At 43.2% G+C, this 17,237-nt stretch overlaps 1 protein-coding gene across 4 annotated transcripts in view; it reads left to right on the plus strand.

Moving 5' to 3' along the window:
- LOC310699047 (LIM domain-binding protein 2) overlaps positions 1 to 17,237 on the plus strand; it is a 233,295-nt gene that overhangs the window by 102,883 nt on the left and 113,175 nt on the right. For 3 of the 4 annotated variants that reach the window (XM_083520645.1, XM_083520646.1, XM_083520648.1), the window contains exon 2: positions 2,297 to 2,399. In XM_083520645.1, the coding sequence (XP_083376771.1) occupies positions 2,297 to 2,399 (103 nt within the window). Of the gene's footprint in view, positions 1 to 2,296; positions 2,407 to 17,237 lie in introns of all 4 variants that reach the window. The other variant, XM_083520647.1, reaches the window with a different exon arrangement.

Here is a 17,237-nt window from a genome sequence, read left to right on the forward strand (position 1 = left end):
CAGTTCTGTCCCTGGACGGGGACAGATAGTCGTAACCAATGCTTAAGCAACCACTCACATTATGTATTTTAATAAAGTTGTGGCCAAAATTATGCCAAAAACCTTAAACAAAAATTCTGTGTGAATTGTGATTTATTTAGGGGGTGGCTTGGGGACCTCGACACACAAAAGATAAGAAAAAACTATTTATGTATGCCACAACAGCGGCTAGGAGTCTACTAGCCCAAAGATGGAAAACTGATGAAATACTAACAAAGGACCAATGGCAAGAAAAACTGATGGAATATTCTGAAATGGCAAAGCTAACTAAAAGACTTAACGATAGGGAAAATAGAAACTTTAAAAAAGACTGGGAACCTTTTATGTTGTATTTACAGAAACAATGTTACAGAAACAGGAAATGGACTCACTAGCAGGGTTTGACTAAAAACATTTACAACCAGCAAAACAATTGTAGAAAATATAAAGATGAGATTAAAAGTATAAAAATATAACAATGGTTAATGTAAAGATTATTATACTTAGGGACAGATAACAAGCAGCACAAGTTAATATGTTACAAACCAGAAAGGGAAGTTGGGGGAAGTCATGGGGTGTGTGTGAATTTATTTTGTGATTATACTATAAGATGTAATCTTGTTAAAGATGAAAAACCCAATAAAAATTGTATTATAAAATTACTTTTATGTTTTCACTTTTATGTGCAAGCCACCTTGAGTCCTATCACGGAAAAAGGGGTGTAAATAAATATTAACAACAACAACATCGTCTGAAGCAGATTTGGTGGGGTGGGCGGTTAGTCCTGTCAGGCAATGTTGGATATCACCAGTGCTTTTTTTCTGGGGGTGGGACGTGGGGGGGACTCATACCCCTAAACATTTTGTGAATCGAAGCTTGGCCTCATTGAGGGGCAGTATTTCAATATGAGCAGGAAAATAAGAGTACCCCTAAACATTTTTTGGGGAGGGGGAAGTGCTGGATATCACCCATATACTTTGTGTTGAGAGAGAGTTTTGGTATCTCAAAAGTTCGATTGACAATGCACTGTCCAGGTTTAGAAAATTTATGCTTCGGAGCTGATCTAGGGTTGCCATATTTCGAAAAGTAAAAACCAGGACACCACGAAATTGTTGAGTTTTTTGTTTGGTTTTGTTTTTTTAAAGCAAAACTCTGCCTTTCCCCTCGGATGTCAATTGAAATCCCGGTAATGTCCGGGAAGATCAGGAAGTATCACAGCCCTAAGCTGATCAGGAATTATTTCACTGTGGCTGTCTTCTAAGATGGAAGTGAAATTCACAAAGGGAAATAATTGTCTGGAAATAATTTTTTTCTGAAGGGTGTGTGTGTGTCATTAATATTCTTTTCTCAAGGGAGCCAATTAGTAGGGAAAATCACTGAATTTGGGATTCTAATCTTGAGATTATCATTGTAATTTTCATTGTTTTTAAGGGACGGTGGGGTGGTCAGGTCTTGGATGCAATAATTGCAGAAATATGTGGTTGGTAGTGGTAGCAATAAATAATAATTATTAATAATTATTATTTACTAGTAGTGATAAATAATAACTGTGGGGGTTAATTTGTTTGTTTGATACTATGTTATATATTTTTGTGGTTTTATATTGTGACCCTTGGGCAAAGGGCACTCTAGAAATTTAATAAATAAAAATAAATAATAGTACTTACGATGCTGATAACACCATTTAAAGTGTTATTATAGTGTTAGTGCAGTGCTTATTCTAGTGTGATTTTACATTATTTGGTGGCAGATTATTTATAAATATAAAATAAATATTATACAAGAATAAATATACTATTTATTTTTAAAGTTTTTTTAAAATAAAAAAATGACTTGGCAATCTTAGGAACAGATTGTGGGGACAAAGTGATATGGTAGAATTGATGGTGTGAGGTAATTTTTGTGGAAATGGCAGCCAAGGCTGACCACTTGTCATGCAGTGTTTACAATCCTGGGCAAAACACTATGTGACCAGGCTTAGCCAAAAATTAAGCGAAACCTTGAAGTTGAGGGATGCCAAAAATTGGTTGAGTTTGTGTCTTAAATTGTGTTTTGATTTAATGCAGAATCGCTGTTTTACGGAAGGTGTTTATTTCTATACGTTTGCAAATGAGCTTCTTCTTTTCAATACCCAGCCATACTGAATAACTTACAATAGTTTTTCATAATTTTTCTTGGCTGAGAATATATTTTAAAAAGAAAGTGCACTTGAAGGGGGAAAAGAAGGCAAATTACAACTGATTTCTTTCTGTTAAAAGAATGATTTCTTCCCTCATAGGACAGTGACAACCTCTGGTGGGATGCCTTTGCAACGGAGTTTTTTGAAGATGATGCAACCTTAACTCTTTCATTTTGTTTGGAAGATGGACCAAAGCGATACAGTAAGAGGCAAATGCATTATAATATTCAGTTTTGCTTCGTTGTATTTATACAGTCTCAGAGGGCAGCTGAAGCATGCCACTGTCATGACACTCTTTCAGTGTGTATTGAGTTGCAAATAATAGCTTGCCGTGGAGAAGAGCATTAGACTTCAACTTTAGAGCATTAGACTTCAACTTTAGACTTCAACTTTTTTTGCTCAGCTACAAAGCTAACTTGGGAAAGTCACTTGCTCTTAAACGGTGTCACAGGTTTGAGAATAAAATGAAACAACCCCTTGGAGGATCGGTGGGATACAGATGAAACCTTTTGCTCAGAAAAATAGGCATTTTGAAATACATACTCATGCTCTGATCGTCGTCTGGGGCCTTGTGCTAAATCCTCTGGATTGTCTTGCTGACCACGGCCCATTGCTATACTGATAAAGACCTGGTAGTTGTTTTATTTACATCTTTAGTTGGTTTTAAGATTTTGCTGTCTCAGTCCTTTGTTAGGTTTGTGCTGCTGAATTTTCTTAAATGGATATTGTCAATTTGTTAATTTGAATATCTACTGGATTTCATTTTGAGTCTCTTCAGAGAAATGGGTATGATAGGAAAATATAAAATAAGCCTTTCTTCTCTCTCTTTTTTTGGGAGGGTGTGGGGCACTGTGCTAGGGAGATGTTTGATTAAACGGTTACCTGGGAATGATTGAGCATAGAATCCCATACCCTCCAACGTTCCTCAGATGAAAATAGGGACATTTCTCACTCTGCTGCAACTGACCCTCAGTCCCCCATTTTTTGCCCCCTCAGCACAGCGTTTCCTATCAGAAGAAGGGAGAGTCCACCACCAACACACCAACGGGATATGGCACCCCCCCTACACCGTCCTGAGAAAACTCATTAATCCCGGTTTTGTTTGGTTTTATTCTTTGGTAGATTTACAAAAAAGAAAAGCATTCACCAGCAGATACATTTTAGAAAGGGGCACGATTAGACGGTGATGCATACAGTCAGGTTACAGCTGCTTCAGGTTGCGTTTTTTTGGGTTGCGGACCGGCGAAACCTGGAAGTACCGGAACGGGTTATTTCCGGGTTTCGTCGGTCGCACATGCGCAGAAGCACTAAATCACACTTTGTGCATGCGCAGAAACGCCGAATCGCAACCCACGCGTGCGCAGACGCGGGTTTCGAATGTTCATCCTACACGGATCACGTTCGCAACCCGTGCGCCCACTGTAAAGCATTTTTCAAAAACGAAAGCAAGACTCATTTTGTTCCGCACAGCTCCTCCTTTCTTTCTGCCCAGAGTACCCCTGCCCTCTGCCTCCACCGCAGAGCCGGCGTATCATGCGAGGGCCGATTGTGGTGGCGTCAACCTCTCCTCCTCTTCACCTGCTCTCCAGCAGCCACTCGGATCTGCCCAAGAGAGGAGAACGGCTACTGCCGCTGCTACTGCAGCTCAGGACAAGTGCTGGCTCATTTTCCTCCCCAAGTTCGGCAGCGGCACTGGAGGGGGAAATAGGGACATTCCGGGATCAAATCAGAAGCTGGGATGACTTTTATAATTCTGGGACGCTTGGAGGGTATGGAATTCTGGAAGTGGGTGGGGATTTTGAGAAGAATAGGCCTGCATGATGATGATGATGATGATGATGATGATGATGATGATAATAATAATAATAATTATTATTATTATTATTATTATTATTATTATTATTATTATTATTATTATTTATTTATACCCCACCCACTCTGGGCAGCTTCCAACAAGATATTAAAATACTATAATGCATCAAACATTAAAAGCTTTCCTAAACAGGGCTGCCTTCAGATGTCTTCTAAAAGTCTGGTAGTTGTTGTTCTCTTTGACATCTGGTGGGAGGGCGTTCCACAGGGAAGGCGCCACTACCGAGAAGGCCCTCTGCCTGGTTCCCTGTAACTTGGCTTCTTGCAGTGAGGGAACCGCCAGAAGGCCCTTGGTGCTGGACCTCAATGTCCGGGTAGAACGATGGGGGTGGAGACGCTCATGACAACATGAGCTGATATTGGTTTGTAGAACCTAAAGCAGGCATCCCCAGACTCGGCCCTCCGGTTGTTTTGGGACTACAACTCCCATCATCCCTGACCACTGGTCCTGTTAGCGAAGGATGATGGGAGTTGTAGTCCCAAAACATCTGGAGGGCCGAGTCTGGGGATGCCTGACCTTACATAGCTGCCTCCTGTTCTCCCCTCATGTGATTCTGACCCTGAATCCATCTCTCCTGCCAGCCCCCTTCCCAGCCACCCACATATTGGGTGTGCCTGCTATAAGGGTGGAGGCTCCCTGTGCAAATTAAAAGCAACTAGGATTCTGAATTGTGTGGGCACACAGCAGGCACCCTGCTTCGGGCATTTATCCCTAATATCCATAGCATGAGCACACAATGGTGGGGCAGGATCAGCAGACACAACACAGTTGCGGTTGTGTGAGGAGGAGAGAACAACTGAAGAGGACTCTGGGCCTGTTGGGCTCTGGGGGTCAGATCCTGATAGGCTAATGCTTGACTGACTAATAAACTTTTGGACTTGTCAAAGCTTGCCGCAAGCTATGCAGAAAGAATTGGTTCGTGGCTAGTTCTGACACAAATGGAAGAACCCAATATAATGTCAGCAAAGAAGCAAATATGTTATTGATGGTCCAAGAAGGTAGAACCCCTGAGGAGTGAGGAGTGGCGAACCTGTGACCCCCTTGGATGTTGTTTGACTACAACTCCCATCATCCATGACCACTGACTGTGCTAGATGGAGATGATGGTGAGTTGAAGGGCGTTTGAAGAGCACCTTGTTGGCTACCCCTGATCTAAATTCGGGTCAACAGATGCCCCCACCATCAACAGATGCTGCTGGAATAATTGACCTCAAAGCAGGGAATTATGGGATATAATAATAATAATGAATAAATGTAAGTGATATAAGTAGTTATGGAAGGGAAGGATACAATTTGTAGCTCTTGTAAGGAATAATTGGTTAACATTTTTGTTGCATTTGAATCACCAAACAGAGCCATAATTATAGGCATATTAAATACGATTTGCTTAACTATACATTTGTATATAACACACAAACATAAGTAAAATAATATTTCTTCTTTAAAAAAAGAACAAGAACAAGAACACAGAACCATCCACTGGCATTGTCGGTCCTCGTCTGAACTGAGCTTCCCCAGTTAAGGAGAAAACAAAAGCTGTACAAATCACAACAACAATTTGTTCTTAGATCACCAGCTCTCAAGGGGGTCTTGCAATTATTTCATCTTTCAGTCAGGGCTTCGGTTTACAGGCTTGCTCTGTTTTGAACTCTCCACATTTAGCAGACAGCACAGTCATTAGAAATTAGTTGCGGCGACAGGAATCTTTTTTACTCTTTGACAAATTCTTTCGTATGTAGCGGTCCTGTTTTGCAGAAGCACAGCCCTGTCCAATCTAACTGGACATTAATTGCTTTTTTACTGATATATCTTTGCCTCTTAGACTGATAATACAACTAGCAAATTTGATATCTGACAAGTTGACTCAACCTAATTGGGACAGATCAGCCACTACCAGTTTTTCTGGAGGCTGTAATTTGAAGGTCTGTACAGTTATCACTTGCTTTGAAACGCGAAAAATAGTAATTCTGTCAACAATAATCCTTTAAATGGTGTTCATAGTAGCTTTTCCTTTGGCTCCTCCGGAAAGAGGCAGCACTTGTCAAATAAACACCCAGAGATAACTGATTAAATGTGTGTGGGTGATGCAGTGACAGCCAGTCACTACAAGAAATGTAAGAATCTTCCAAGATGTTGAACTCAAAACATGAAGGTGTTGCAGGTGGGAGAGAGGGAGAGAAAAGAAACAAGGATTGTTCTGACTGAATGTGTTGGAAATTATTTGCTGCACGGCTTTGTAAGTTTTTAATCTGCCTTGTTTCATGAGGATGTGAATCAGTGAAATACTTAAGTCATAGCAACAGAGCGACTCTGCCACTGCTGCCCAGACTTACTGCACAGAAGGGACGGTTCTTCCACCCAGCTCAAGCAGCCTTTCCTAGTGCTTGGGGGCCAGGCACCCCTCGACCCCTTAATGCGCCTGCCCTAGATGCAGTGGAAATAAAGGGGGGGAATTATTTCCCCCCCCCAGGTGTGCTGCGCTAATCCCGAAGCTTGGGGCGTACGAGGCTCAGCGCGCCCCAAGCTTCTGGGTGCCGGCAAGGTCTCCGCTAGCCGTGGGAGAGCTGCGCGACTTCACGCGGCTCTCCCACAGCTAGCGGACCGCTGCGCTAATCCCAAAGCTTGGGGCGTGTGGAGCTCAGCGCGCCCCAAGCTTCTGGGTGCAGGCAAGCTCTCCGCTACCCCTGGGAGAGCTGGGTCTCCCACAGCTAGCGGAGAGCTTCCTGAAGCATGGAGAGCGAGAGGGGTCGGTGCGCACCGACCCCCCTCGCTCTCCAGGCTTCAGCGAAAGCCTGCATTCGCCCCATAGGACGCACACACATTTCCCCTTCATTTTTGGAGGGGAAAAAGTGCGTCTTATAGGGCGAAAAATACGGTAATGGCAACCATTGGGCTAGAGTTCTGTGAGGATTACAGAAGGAAAGAGGGGGGTCAGGCTGTGCCTTGGCCAAAGGCCTGGTGGAACAGCTCCATCTTGCAGGCCCTGCGGAAAGATGTCAGGTCCTGCAGGGCCCTAGTCTCTTGTGACAGAGCGTTCCACCAGATTGGGGCCATGGCTGAAAAAGCCCTGGCTCTGGCTGAGGCCAGACTAACCTCTCTGTGGCCTGGGACCTCCGAGATGTTTTTGTTTGAAGATCATAAGTTCCTCTGTGGGACATACCAGGAGAGGCAGTCCCGTAGGTACAAGGGTCCTAGCCCGTATAGGGCTTTAAATGTTAAAACCAGCACCTTAAACCTGATCCTGTACTCTACTGGGAGCCAGTGCACTGGGTGAATGTGATCTCGCAGCAAGGACCCCGTAAGGAGTCTCGCCGCGGCATTCTGCACCCGCTGGAGTTTCTGGGTCAATCTCAAGGGCAGCCCCGTGTAGAGCGAGTTACAATAATTCAGTCTGGAGGTGACCGTCACGTGGGTCACAGTGGCTAGGTCAGGGCGAGAGAGATAAGGAGCCAACTGCTTAGCTTGGCGGAGGTGAAAAACAAGTTCTGGGGACTCAATCTGGGCTTATTTTCTGGGCCAGCCTGGGAACTGGAGTGGCAAAATGACAAGGTTTTCAGGGGGCCCTCCTGCCCTGGGGGATATGAATGGCAGGGTTTCAGACAGAATATTGGGGACAGAATATCCCACCTCCCCATTAAGTCCTGATGCTGCCTTGACAGAATTAGGACTGCATCTTAACTTGTCAGTGAATAAAAACATTTTTATTTTTACAATTTAAATAAGTTTTTTAAAAAAAAAATAGTACATGTTTAAAAAGGAACCATGGAGAAAAATATCATGCTCTTTGGTTAAGCATTATAAACACTACAAGAACTCATGTATTGTATTTAGCATTGTGGAGTTTCTATGGGTACTAGAAACTAAGAGATTCCATTCTCTATATCACCAGCTATGTTATGTTATGTTATGTTATGTTATGTTATGTTATGTTATGTTATGTTATGTTATGTTATGTTATGTTATGTTATGTTATGTTATGTTACGGCCTTCAACTATCAGAGCTCCGCAAAATACATAGTTCTCAAATTGTGATTTATTTATTTTTTTAAATGCCTCTGCAAATGTAAAGCAAAGACATTTATTTTCCATCTTCTCCACAAACACAATTTTGCTCAGGAACTACTAGTCCAGTGCTCCAGTAATCTAATTATTAATTTATATATGACTTAAGGCCAAAATAAGCTTATTTATTCAGTAAATTCCATGGACTTCCAAATAGGGGCATGTAGGATTGCAGCCTTAGTTGTCATGTTTGTGATCTCGGTTAGTAAAAAGGTAAAGGTAAAGGGACCCCTGACCATTAGGTCCAGTCATGACCGACTCTGGGGTTGTGGCGGTCATCTCGCTTTATAAATACAGGGAGAGCGAGATCTGTCCATTTCTAAGCAGACCACACAAACATACCTTCTACACAAACACATACACCATTCATGGCCCCTGAAGGACGAGGTGTGCCGCCTGGGAGTCATTTTGGACTCACAGCTGTCCATGGAGGCGCAGGTCAATTCTGTGCCCAGGGCAGCTGTCTACCAGCTCCATCTGGTATACCGGCAGAGACCCTACCTGCCCGCAGACTGTCTCGCCAGAGTGGTGCATGCTCTAGTTATCTCCTGCTTGGACTACTGCAATGTACTCTATGTAGAGCTACCTTTGAAGGTGACTTGGAAACTACAACTAATTTAGAATGCAGCAGATACACTGGTAACTGGAAGTGGACACCAGTGGCTCCCGGTACATTTCCGAGCACAAATCAAAGTATTGGTGCTGACCTTTAAAGCCCTAAATGGCCTTGGCCCAGTATACCTGAAGGAGTGTCTCCACCCCTATCATTCAGCCCAGACACTGAGGTCCAGCTCTGAGGGCCTTCTGGCGGTTCCCTCCCTGCAAGAAGTGAGGTTACAGGGTACCAGGCAGAGGGCCTTCTTGGTAGTGGTGCCCACCCTGTGGAACGCCCTCCCACCAGATGTCAAGGAAATAAACAACTATCTGACTTTTAGGAGACATCTAAAGGCAACTCTGTTTAGGGAAGTTTTTAATGTCTAATGTTTTACATTTTCTGAATGTGCTATAAGCCGCCTAGAGTGGCTGGGGAAACCCAGCCAGATGGGCGGGGTATAAACATCATCATCATTACATCTCTCTCTCTCTCTCTCTCTCTCTCTCTCTCTCTCTCACACACACACACACACACACAGCACCAACTTGAGCAAAACAAAACCTTCAGAAAAGCTCCTTCATAGGTGAAGGGAGTGCCTGTCATCTCCTCCCCCCCATTAAAAAAAATTACAAGGACAACGCAACTGATGCCTGCCTTCAAGAAAATCTGAGACTGAGAGACTCAAATCTTGGGCATTGAATGTTGCACTTTGCTCTGCCATATATGTTCATTTAGGTAAAGGTAAAGGTAAAGGGACACCTGACCATTAGGTCCAGTCATGGCCGACTCTGGGCTTCAACACTCATCTCGCTCTATAGGCTGAGGCAGCTGGCGTTTGTCCACAGACAGCTTCCGGGTCATGTGGCCAGCATGACTAAGCCGCTTCTGGCGAACCAGAGCAGTGCACAGAAACGCCGTTTACCTTCCCGCCGGAGCAGTACCTATTTATCTACTTGCACTTTTTGGCATGCTTTCAAACTGCTAGGTTGGCAGGAGCAGGGACCGAGCAACGGGAGCTCACCCTGTCTCGGGGATTCGAACCGCCAACCTTCTGATCGGCAAGTCCTAGGCTCTGTGGTTTAACCCCAGCGCCACCCACGTCCCATATGTTCATTTAGATAGCTGATTAAAGGTGCAAGCCAAATCCTTTTTTGAGGTGGCATCAAGACCTTGGGCTGACCACTGCGCCAGCTGCTGTCTGGCACAATGGGTTGCCTCTCTCCCCCTCCCACCATTTCTCTGCAGGGATTGGATTGTGCCCAAACCCATCTCACCAATTCTTTTACCAACTTGCCTTCCCATGTGGACCTCTGTAAGTTGTCTCATTCGTATCTCATTGCAGAGGACTGCAAGGAATAAATTATCTTCCAATTTATCACCGTCTACATCGGATCCCTTGAAGTTGATTTTTACTGCAAGCCACTGGAAAAGTGACTATTTCAGTGCCTCGATTTATCCAAAAAAATATTAGAAACAAAAGCCCCTCAGCAATGGATACCCATATTAGCTTTCGGCAAAGCACTCCCTTCTCAACTCCAGATTCTCCATGGTTAAATGGAAATAATAGTGATCCATTTCGGTGGATTGCTGGGATAAATGAGAAATTATCCCATGGCTTAGGCAATGTTTCCCTAAACAGTAGATCTTAAATGTTAAATCATTGCCTAAACGGAATTTTACTTCATTTGTTGCACTCTGGTGGTTCAAAGAAATAATTATGTATGCAAAAAAGGACCGACGATAAGGTACGAAGAAGAAATCTGCAGTTATCCCAATAATAAAACATCATTTTTCATGGAAGAAAAACATGTTAAGATTTTCCTAATCATTGTACAAGAGTAAATGCTAGACTCTGATCCACTGTTGACCAGGTCCTTTGTTTCTCAGAGACAAAATATTTCCAGAACAGATAAAAGAAGCAAGCTTGATTGACAGTCCTTAGCAGAGTCTCATCAGCTGCTGTGCTGACAGTGTATTGGTGTTCATTTTGCTGATGTGGTGAGGGCTGACAGGTGATTGACAGCCCAAGACTGTGGAGACGGGAAAAGATGAAGCATGCTCAGTAAGAATAATCTGCAGTGTTTGTGCAGCACTGCAGAGAAGGAGAACCGGGAAGGTAGCAATTTCAGAGCCAGTTGGCAGAACAGGACACATGCCCACAAGTGCTGAGAATGAGAGTTTGCAAAGAATTTCCCCCCACCTCCCCCCGCAGTTGTGTTTTGTGATTTATATTTTATTGTCGGAACTATAGGTTATGTAACACTCTCAGCGAAACACAAACAAGATTAATAAATTGCTAACAATGATCTCCATAACAATTGCTCAGACATTTCTGATGCTGCTTCAACACATTGCAAACGTAGCATCATTTTTTGTGATTATTTTGACTGCGCTATTAATCCGTTTTCTGATTTCTGCCACATAAGCTTGAAATTGAAACTAGCCAGCAATTGGAATCAAAATTTGGATGTGGTTTCCTTGTAAAGATGAGAATCCCGTTAAACAGATACGTGTCACACAAGACCGCCAAGAATGTAATGTTTCTTAAAGCACAGAGATGCTAGTCTCAATGTTTTTCATGTCACGTTTTCATTGGTACTTAGAAAATTTGTAGAGCGACACCCCCTCAAAAAAATCTACCCCCCCCATCCACGAGTAGTTAATTGGAAGGTACATTTTATCGGTTTTCAGGGTGGAATTGAAATTCTTAGGATGATTTCAGAGAGACGTGCTTCCCATGGCAGCACATGGCAGCAGTTTCCTGTCTCTTTCTTCACTTTAAGCTGCTTTTAGAAGAAAAGAAAGAAAATCAAGTACAGTGGTGCCCCGCAAGAAGAATGCCTCACAAGACAAAAAACTCGCTAGACGAAAGGTTTTTCCGTTCGCGATTTGCCTCGCAAGACGAATTTCCCCTATGGGCTTGCTTCGCAAGACGAAAACGTCTCGCGACTTTTTTTCTTTGACTAAAAACAAAGACATGTTTTGTTTATAAAGTTAATTTATTTTCCCTTAAATTTTCGAACTGCTCTTTACAGTATGAGTGACTTTAAAGAGCAGTTAATAAACTGTTGTTGTACCAAATTTGGCTTTGTTTGGACTTTTTTTGACCATAGGAACGCATTAATTGATTTTCAATGCATTCCTATGGGATTTCGTGCTTCGCAAGACGAAAAATTCGTTAGACAACAAAAATTGCGGAACGAATTAATTTCGTCTTGCGGGGCACCACTGTATTTTTGCCGCTGCCTGTTCTGCCTTTGGCAGCAGCCGGGTGTTTCTCGTCTGCTATTACTGCCCTCAGATTGCCCCTGGGATGACACTATGTGATGTAGGGTTATTCTAGGGGCAGTCTGGCAAAGGGCCACTGGGCAGCCACCGCCATAAATAGCGGTAAAAATACTTTTCTTTTCTTTTCACAGTTTAAAGTGGGGGAAAAGAGACAGAGGAAACAACTGCTATGGTAAGTGCACCTCCCCAAGCCATTCAGGGAATTCCTGCACCCTAAGAATTCCACCAAGATTTCGAAAAGTTACATTTTCAGAAACAAATGCTTTGTTTTATAGCGGAGAGCTGTAAAATTCATGATAAGAGGGAGTGTAATATACTTTGCATAGTAAACCCAATCATTTAGCTACAAGTCGATCAGGGCATTCAAGTGAAATATATTTTCCAGTCTTATCCCTTGTATTATTATTATTATTATTATTATTATTATTATTATTATTATTATTATTATTATTATTATTTGTGTGTGTGGCAAGACACGGGAGCAGTTTAATGTATTCGGGTCTCAAAGCACATTCTCAATAGTACCAAAACAGCATGCTTGCTCTTTTCTGCTGCCATGAATGTGCAGATTGTGGTCGTGTCCAAGGCAAGGGTATTTTGAAGTTTCCCTACACAAGCCCCATATGGAAATGGCTGGGAGAAGCAACTGCACCTTTGCATTGCTCCCATTCATTTCAAAATTGTGTCTTTCATTAGTTTCTGTTTTCATAGGAATGTGTGAAACCTCCCGTTTTATTTCCTTGACTAATGGCTGCATCATCACAAAGATCTACATTGGCTCCCAGTATGTTTCTGAGCAAAATTCAAAGTGTTGGTGCTGACCTTTAAAGCCCTAAACGGCCTCAGCCCAGTATACCTGAAGGAGCATCTCCAGCCCCATCATTCAGCCCAGACACTGAGGTCCAGCGCCAAGGGCCTTCTGGCAGTTCCCTCACTGCAAGAAGCCAAGTTACAGGGAACCAGGCAGAGGGCCTTCTCGGTAGTGGCACCCACCCTGTGGAACGTGCTCCGACCAGATGTCAAAGAGAAAAATAACTACCGGATTTTTAGAAGACATCTGAAGGCAGCCCTGTTTAGGGAAGCTTTTAATGTTTAACAGACCACTGTATTTTAATATTTTGTTGGAAGCCGGCCAGAGTGGCTGGAGAAACCCAGCCAGATGGGCGGGGTATAAATAATAAATTATTATTATTATAAAGTGGCCAGGCATTGTTCATGAGGAAGAAGCAGATTTTACACTTCCATTAGGGTGGGATTTTCCCCAGTTCCTCAAATGATTATTAGTGCCCATTCTTCCCATTTCATGGAAAGACACTTATTTTATTCCCCCTCCCCGAAAAACCCGATGTACATATGCCCCTCCAAACAAACATAAAATAAAAACAGCTGTTTTTATTTTAAGCAAAACAGCTTAATTGTGAGTGGTTTCTTATTTAAGGCACTGACACTTACAGGCTATTGCACCAAAGAATCAACTACTAACTGGGGTACTTTATACAATTATCACCCATGTTTGTTCCCATGGTAGTGCTTAAACTCAAATCTCTTCCACAACTGCAGCCAGGCACCTTGCTGCTGTTTGAAACTGCCCGCTCACAGACTTCTTCTGCATCCAATTTTGCTTAATGTATACATGCTTCTTAATCCTGGGGAATGCAGTTGGTTTCCATCAGCGCAAAGACTTGCACTCCCCTCGCAAGGCATATTCTGGGATTTCCAAAGATCGCATACCAACAGCCATCTTTCTTGCTTTTTGTACCTGCTTCCATTGCTGGACAAAACCACTGCAAGTCTCTGCCACTCATTTTCTGTCCCTGTTACATGACAAAACTGTTATCTGACATTCCTTGCATAATTTTCTAGACAAACATTGCATTTGCCAGAATTAATAAATTGCTACTGTTTCCAGGGATGGGCTCGTGCCTATTCCTTTTCATTTCAGCAAAGTCCCAATAATTAAACATCACTCAATAATTACTACATGGCAGAATAATTCCTCCTTTTCTACTTTTTTGAGGCTATTTTCTTTGTGTTCCTACTTATCCTCACCCCCCTATTTTTTTTGCCATGTTTTGAGATAATTGCTGTGCAGTCTGTGTTATGCGTTGCATGCATAAAGCTGGAGTCTTTGAAAGCCGTAAAAAAGAAAAGCTGAGTTTTCTTGACCCCTTGCTGTTTTAGCAGTTGCCTCTTGTAGTAATCATATCACAAATCCATCTATAGTGTTTATTTGTTTGAAACATACTGCTAGATCCTTCCTACCAACAGAATCTAAGTGTGCCAGGGCATTAGGAAAGAATTACGGGTGATTGCCTAGCTGTTCCGATTCCCACATTGGCTCCTGGTATCGTGTTTTCTAGCTGGCAGCGTACCCCATCATTTGCCCTTGAATGGGCACACAGTGCCTGCCCAACGCCTTCCCCTTAAGGCATACTCTAGGTTATACATGAATTACCGTATTTTTTGCACCATAACACTCACTTTTTTCCTCCTAGAAAGTAAGGGGAAATGTCTGTGCGTGTTATGGAGCGAATGCCTGCGGGTGGGAGGGGATCTGCTGCAGTCGTGAGCAGAGGATCCATGGTTCCCCTTCCTTCCCTCCTCCATGGTTACAAAGCATGGATCCACATGGATCCTCAGGATTTTTGCATTGGGCTACTCCAAACTCACTGTCAGATCACATGTCTGTGGCCACAGCATGAACCACAAAAATCATATATCCACTATTTTGTTTAGACTATTTTTTTTCTTGTTTTCCTCCTCTAAAAACTACGTGCGTGTTATGGTCTGGTGCGTGTTATAGAGCGAAAAATACGGTAGTTAGCCTTAAGTTGCTGTATGCTGTGAGTGCACATATTCAGAGGGATTGGTTGAATGATGGGCAAGACCATGAACTTAATGGACAAAGTAGCTAGGCTGCTACTTTTCCAATCAAATTATGCTAATAGGACTCAGCAAGGACTGATGTCTTGGGATGGGGAGGGCTGGAGTTGGGAACAAGCTGCCTGCTTTGTATACCCAAGGCAATAGTCCCCTTGATCCCTTCTGGCTACGGAAGGAATCTTGCTACTTAAGGAGCTAAAACTGGGCATTTCTTGGCTTGAAGAAGCTGGGCTCATAGTCACCAGTTGTGTGTAGGGAGTAAGAGCAAAATGGCAAATTAAAAGTCCCCACTTCCCTTAGCGGGTGGCACTGAGCCTAGGGCTTGGCAATCGGAAGGTCGGCAGTTCGAATCCCCGCGACAGGTGAGCTCCCGTTGCTCGGTCCCTGCTCCTGCCAACCTAGCAGTTCGAAAGCACGTCAAAGTGCAAGTAGATAAATAGGTACCACTCTGGCGGGAAGGTAAACGGCGTTACTGTGCACTGCTCTGGTTCGCCAGAAGCGGCTTAGTCATGCCGGCCACATGACCCGGAAGCTGTACACCTGCTCCTTCGGCCAATAAAGCGAGATGAGCGCCACAGCCCCAGAGTCAGTCACGACTGGACAGGTCCAGACATGGTCAGGGGTCCATTTACCTTTACCTTACTTCCCTCTTACAGGAGCAGCTTATGGCCTACACTGGTCATATACATGTGTGTATGTGTGTGTACTAATACACAAATGTTGTACATACACAAATACCCTAAAATATACATACATATTATTGTTATTGTTATTATTATTATTATTACAGTGTTACCTCGCAAGACGAATGCCTCGCAAGACAAAAAACTCGCTAGACGAAAGGGTTTTTTGTTTTTTGAGCTGCTTCGCAAGATGATTTTCCCTATGGGCTTGCTTCGCAAGACGGAAATGTCTTGCAAGTTTGTTTCCTTTTTCTTAACACCATTAATACAGTTGCGACTTGACTTCGAGGAGCAACTCATAGAACGCGGTGTGGTAGCCTTTTTTGAGGTTTTTAAAGACTTTGGTGATTTTTGAAGCTTTTCCAAAACTTTCCCGACAACGTGCTTCGCAAGACGAAAAAAATCGCAAGACGACAAAACTCGCGGAGCGAATTAATTTCGTCTTGCGAGGCACCACTGTAATTCAATTTATTTATTGCCCTTCATCTGTAGATCTCAGGGCAGTTCACAACATAAAAATACAAGATAGAAACACAAAATAAACAACAGCAACAATAACAAAACAAAGCAATATCTTCACCTTCCCACCCTCATACATACATATGGATTGTATATTTATTTTAGTAAAGGAAATAATGTGTGTTCCAGTTTTTTGGAAGCAATATATATTGAAACTATTCATGATAGGAGGGTGGTACATTACCAACTTGTTTCTGTCTCCAACACACCTTTTCCCTCACTCGGTTCACGATAATACCACAACTACACACACCCTTATCTCTGAAATACCATGGTATGTCATTGCAGCGACCAAGTGTCAAGAGTCTAGTACTTGGATCGATTTCAGAGTTTAAATTTCAAGGAGAAACCTAGGGTTGAATCAAGCCTAATGAGAAAACAAAACAAAAACAAAAAACACCTGACACAGTTTTCTCCACATCGAAAAGATGCTTGTCATTGCATTGAGCAAATATCCTTTGTTGAGCTTTATAGTTCTTTGGGGGAAAACAACTGTTTCGGTTTCCAATAAAGGGGGAATTCAGTTGGCACGGGGCAGGGAACATTTTTCAGCCCAAAGAACATGTTGCCTTGTGAGTAACTTCTGCCGTCTGAATGCCAGGGATGGGCAGGGCACAGACAAATTTGGACAGAGCAACGGGTGTAGCTGTTGACTTTTGTACAAGAGGCTACATTGCAGCCGCATGTTTCAACGCTGTCCACAGCTCTGTCCAAGCAAATGAGAGGCATTTAAGAACACTTGCCAGCCTGGCAAATATATTCACGGAGGATACAGCACGAGGGGCCTCAGTCCACTATCAACATGTCAACTGTGTTCCTCCGATTTTGGCAGAGAATAGAGGCCAAAATTTCCAGGCACAATCCATGCTGGGCAAATTTGGTGTGGCCACAAAGCGGCAACTGGGGAAAATTTCCTCCCACATCTTGGCTCCTGTGGTGCCTCACAGGAGGGAGAGGAGGGAAGAAGTCTTTATAATGCCCCCCTTCAAGAGTTGGGGGTCATTTTGCCCCGCAAGCTTCCCACCCTCCCACTCTTGAGTTAGAGCTGTCAGTGGGTCACTGGTTGACAGGGCTGGAAAGAATTTTCCCCCTCTCAACCTGATTGGCCCTCGTTTGGGGCTGTTTTATAATAATTCT

The sequence above is a fragment of the Podarcis liolepis genome (assembly GCF_965112155.1).
Source record: "Podarcis liolepis genome assembly, contig: HAP1_SCAFFOLD_28, whole genome shotgun sequence".
Classification (NCBI taxonomy): domain Eukaryota; kingdom Metazoa; phylum Chordata; class Lepidosauria; order Squamata; family Lacertidae; genus Podarcis; species Podarcis liolepis.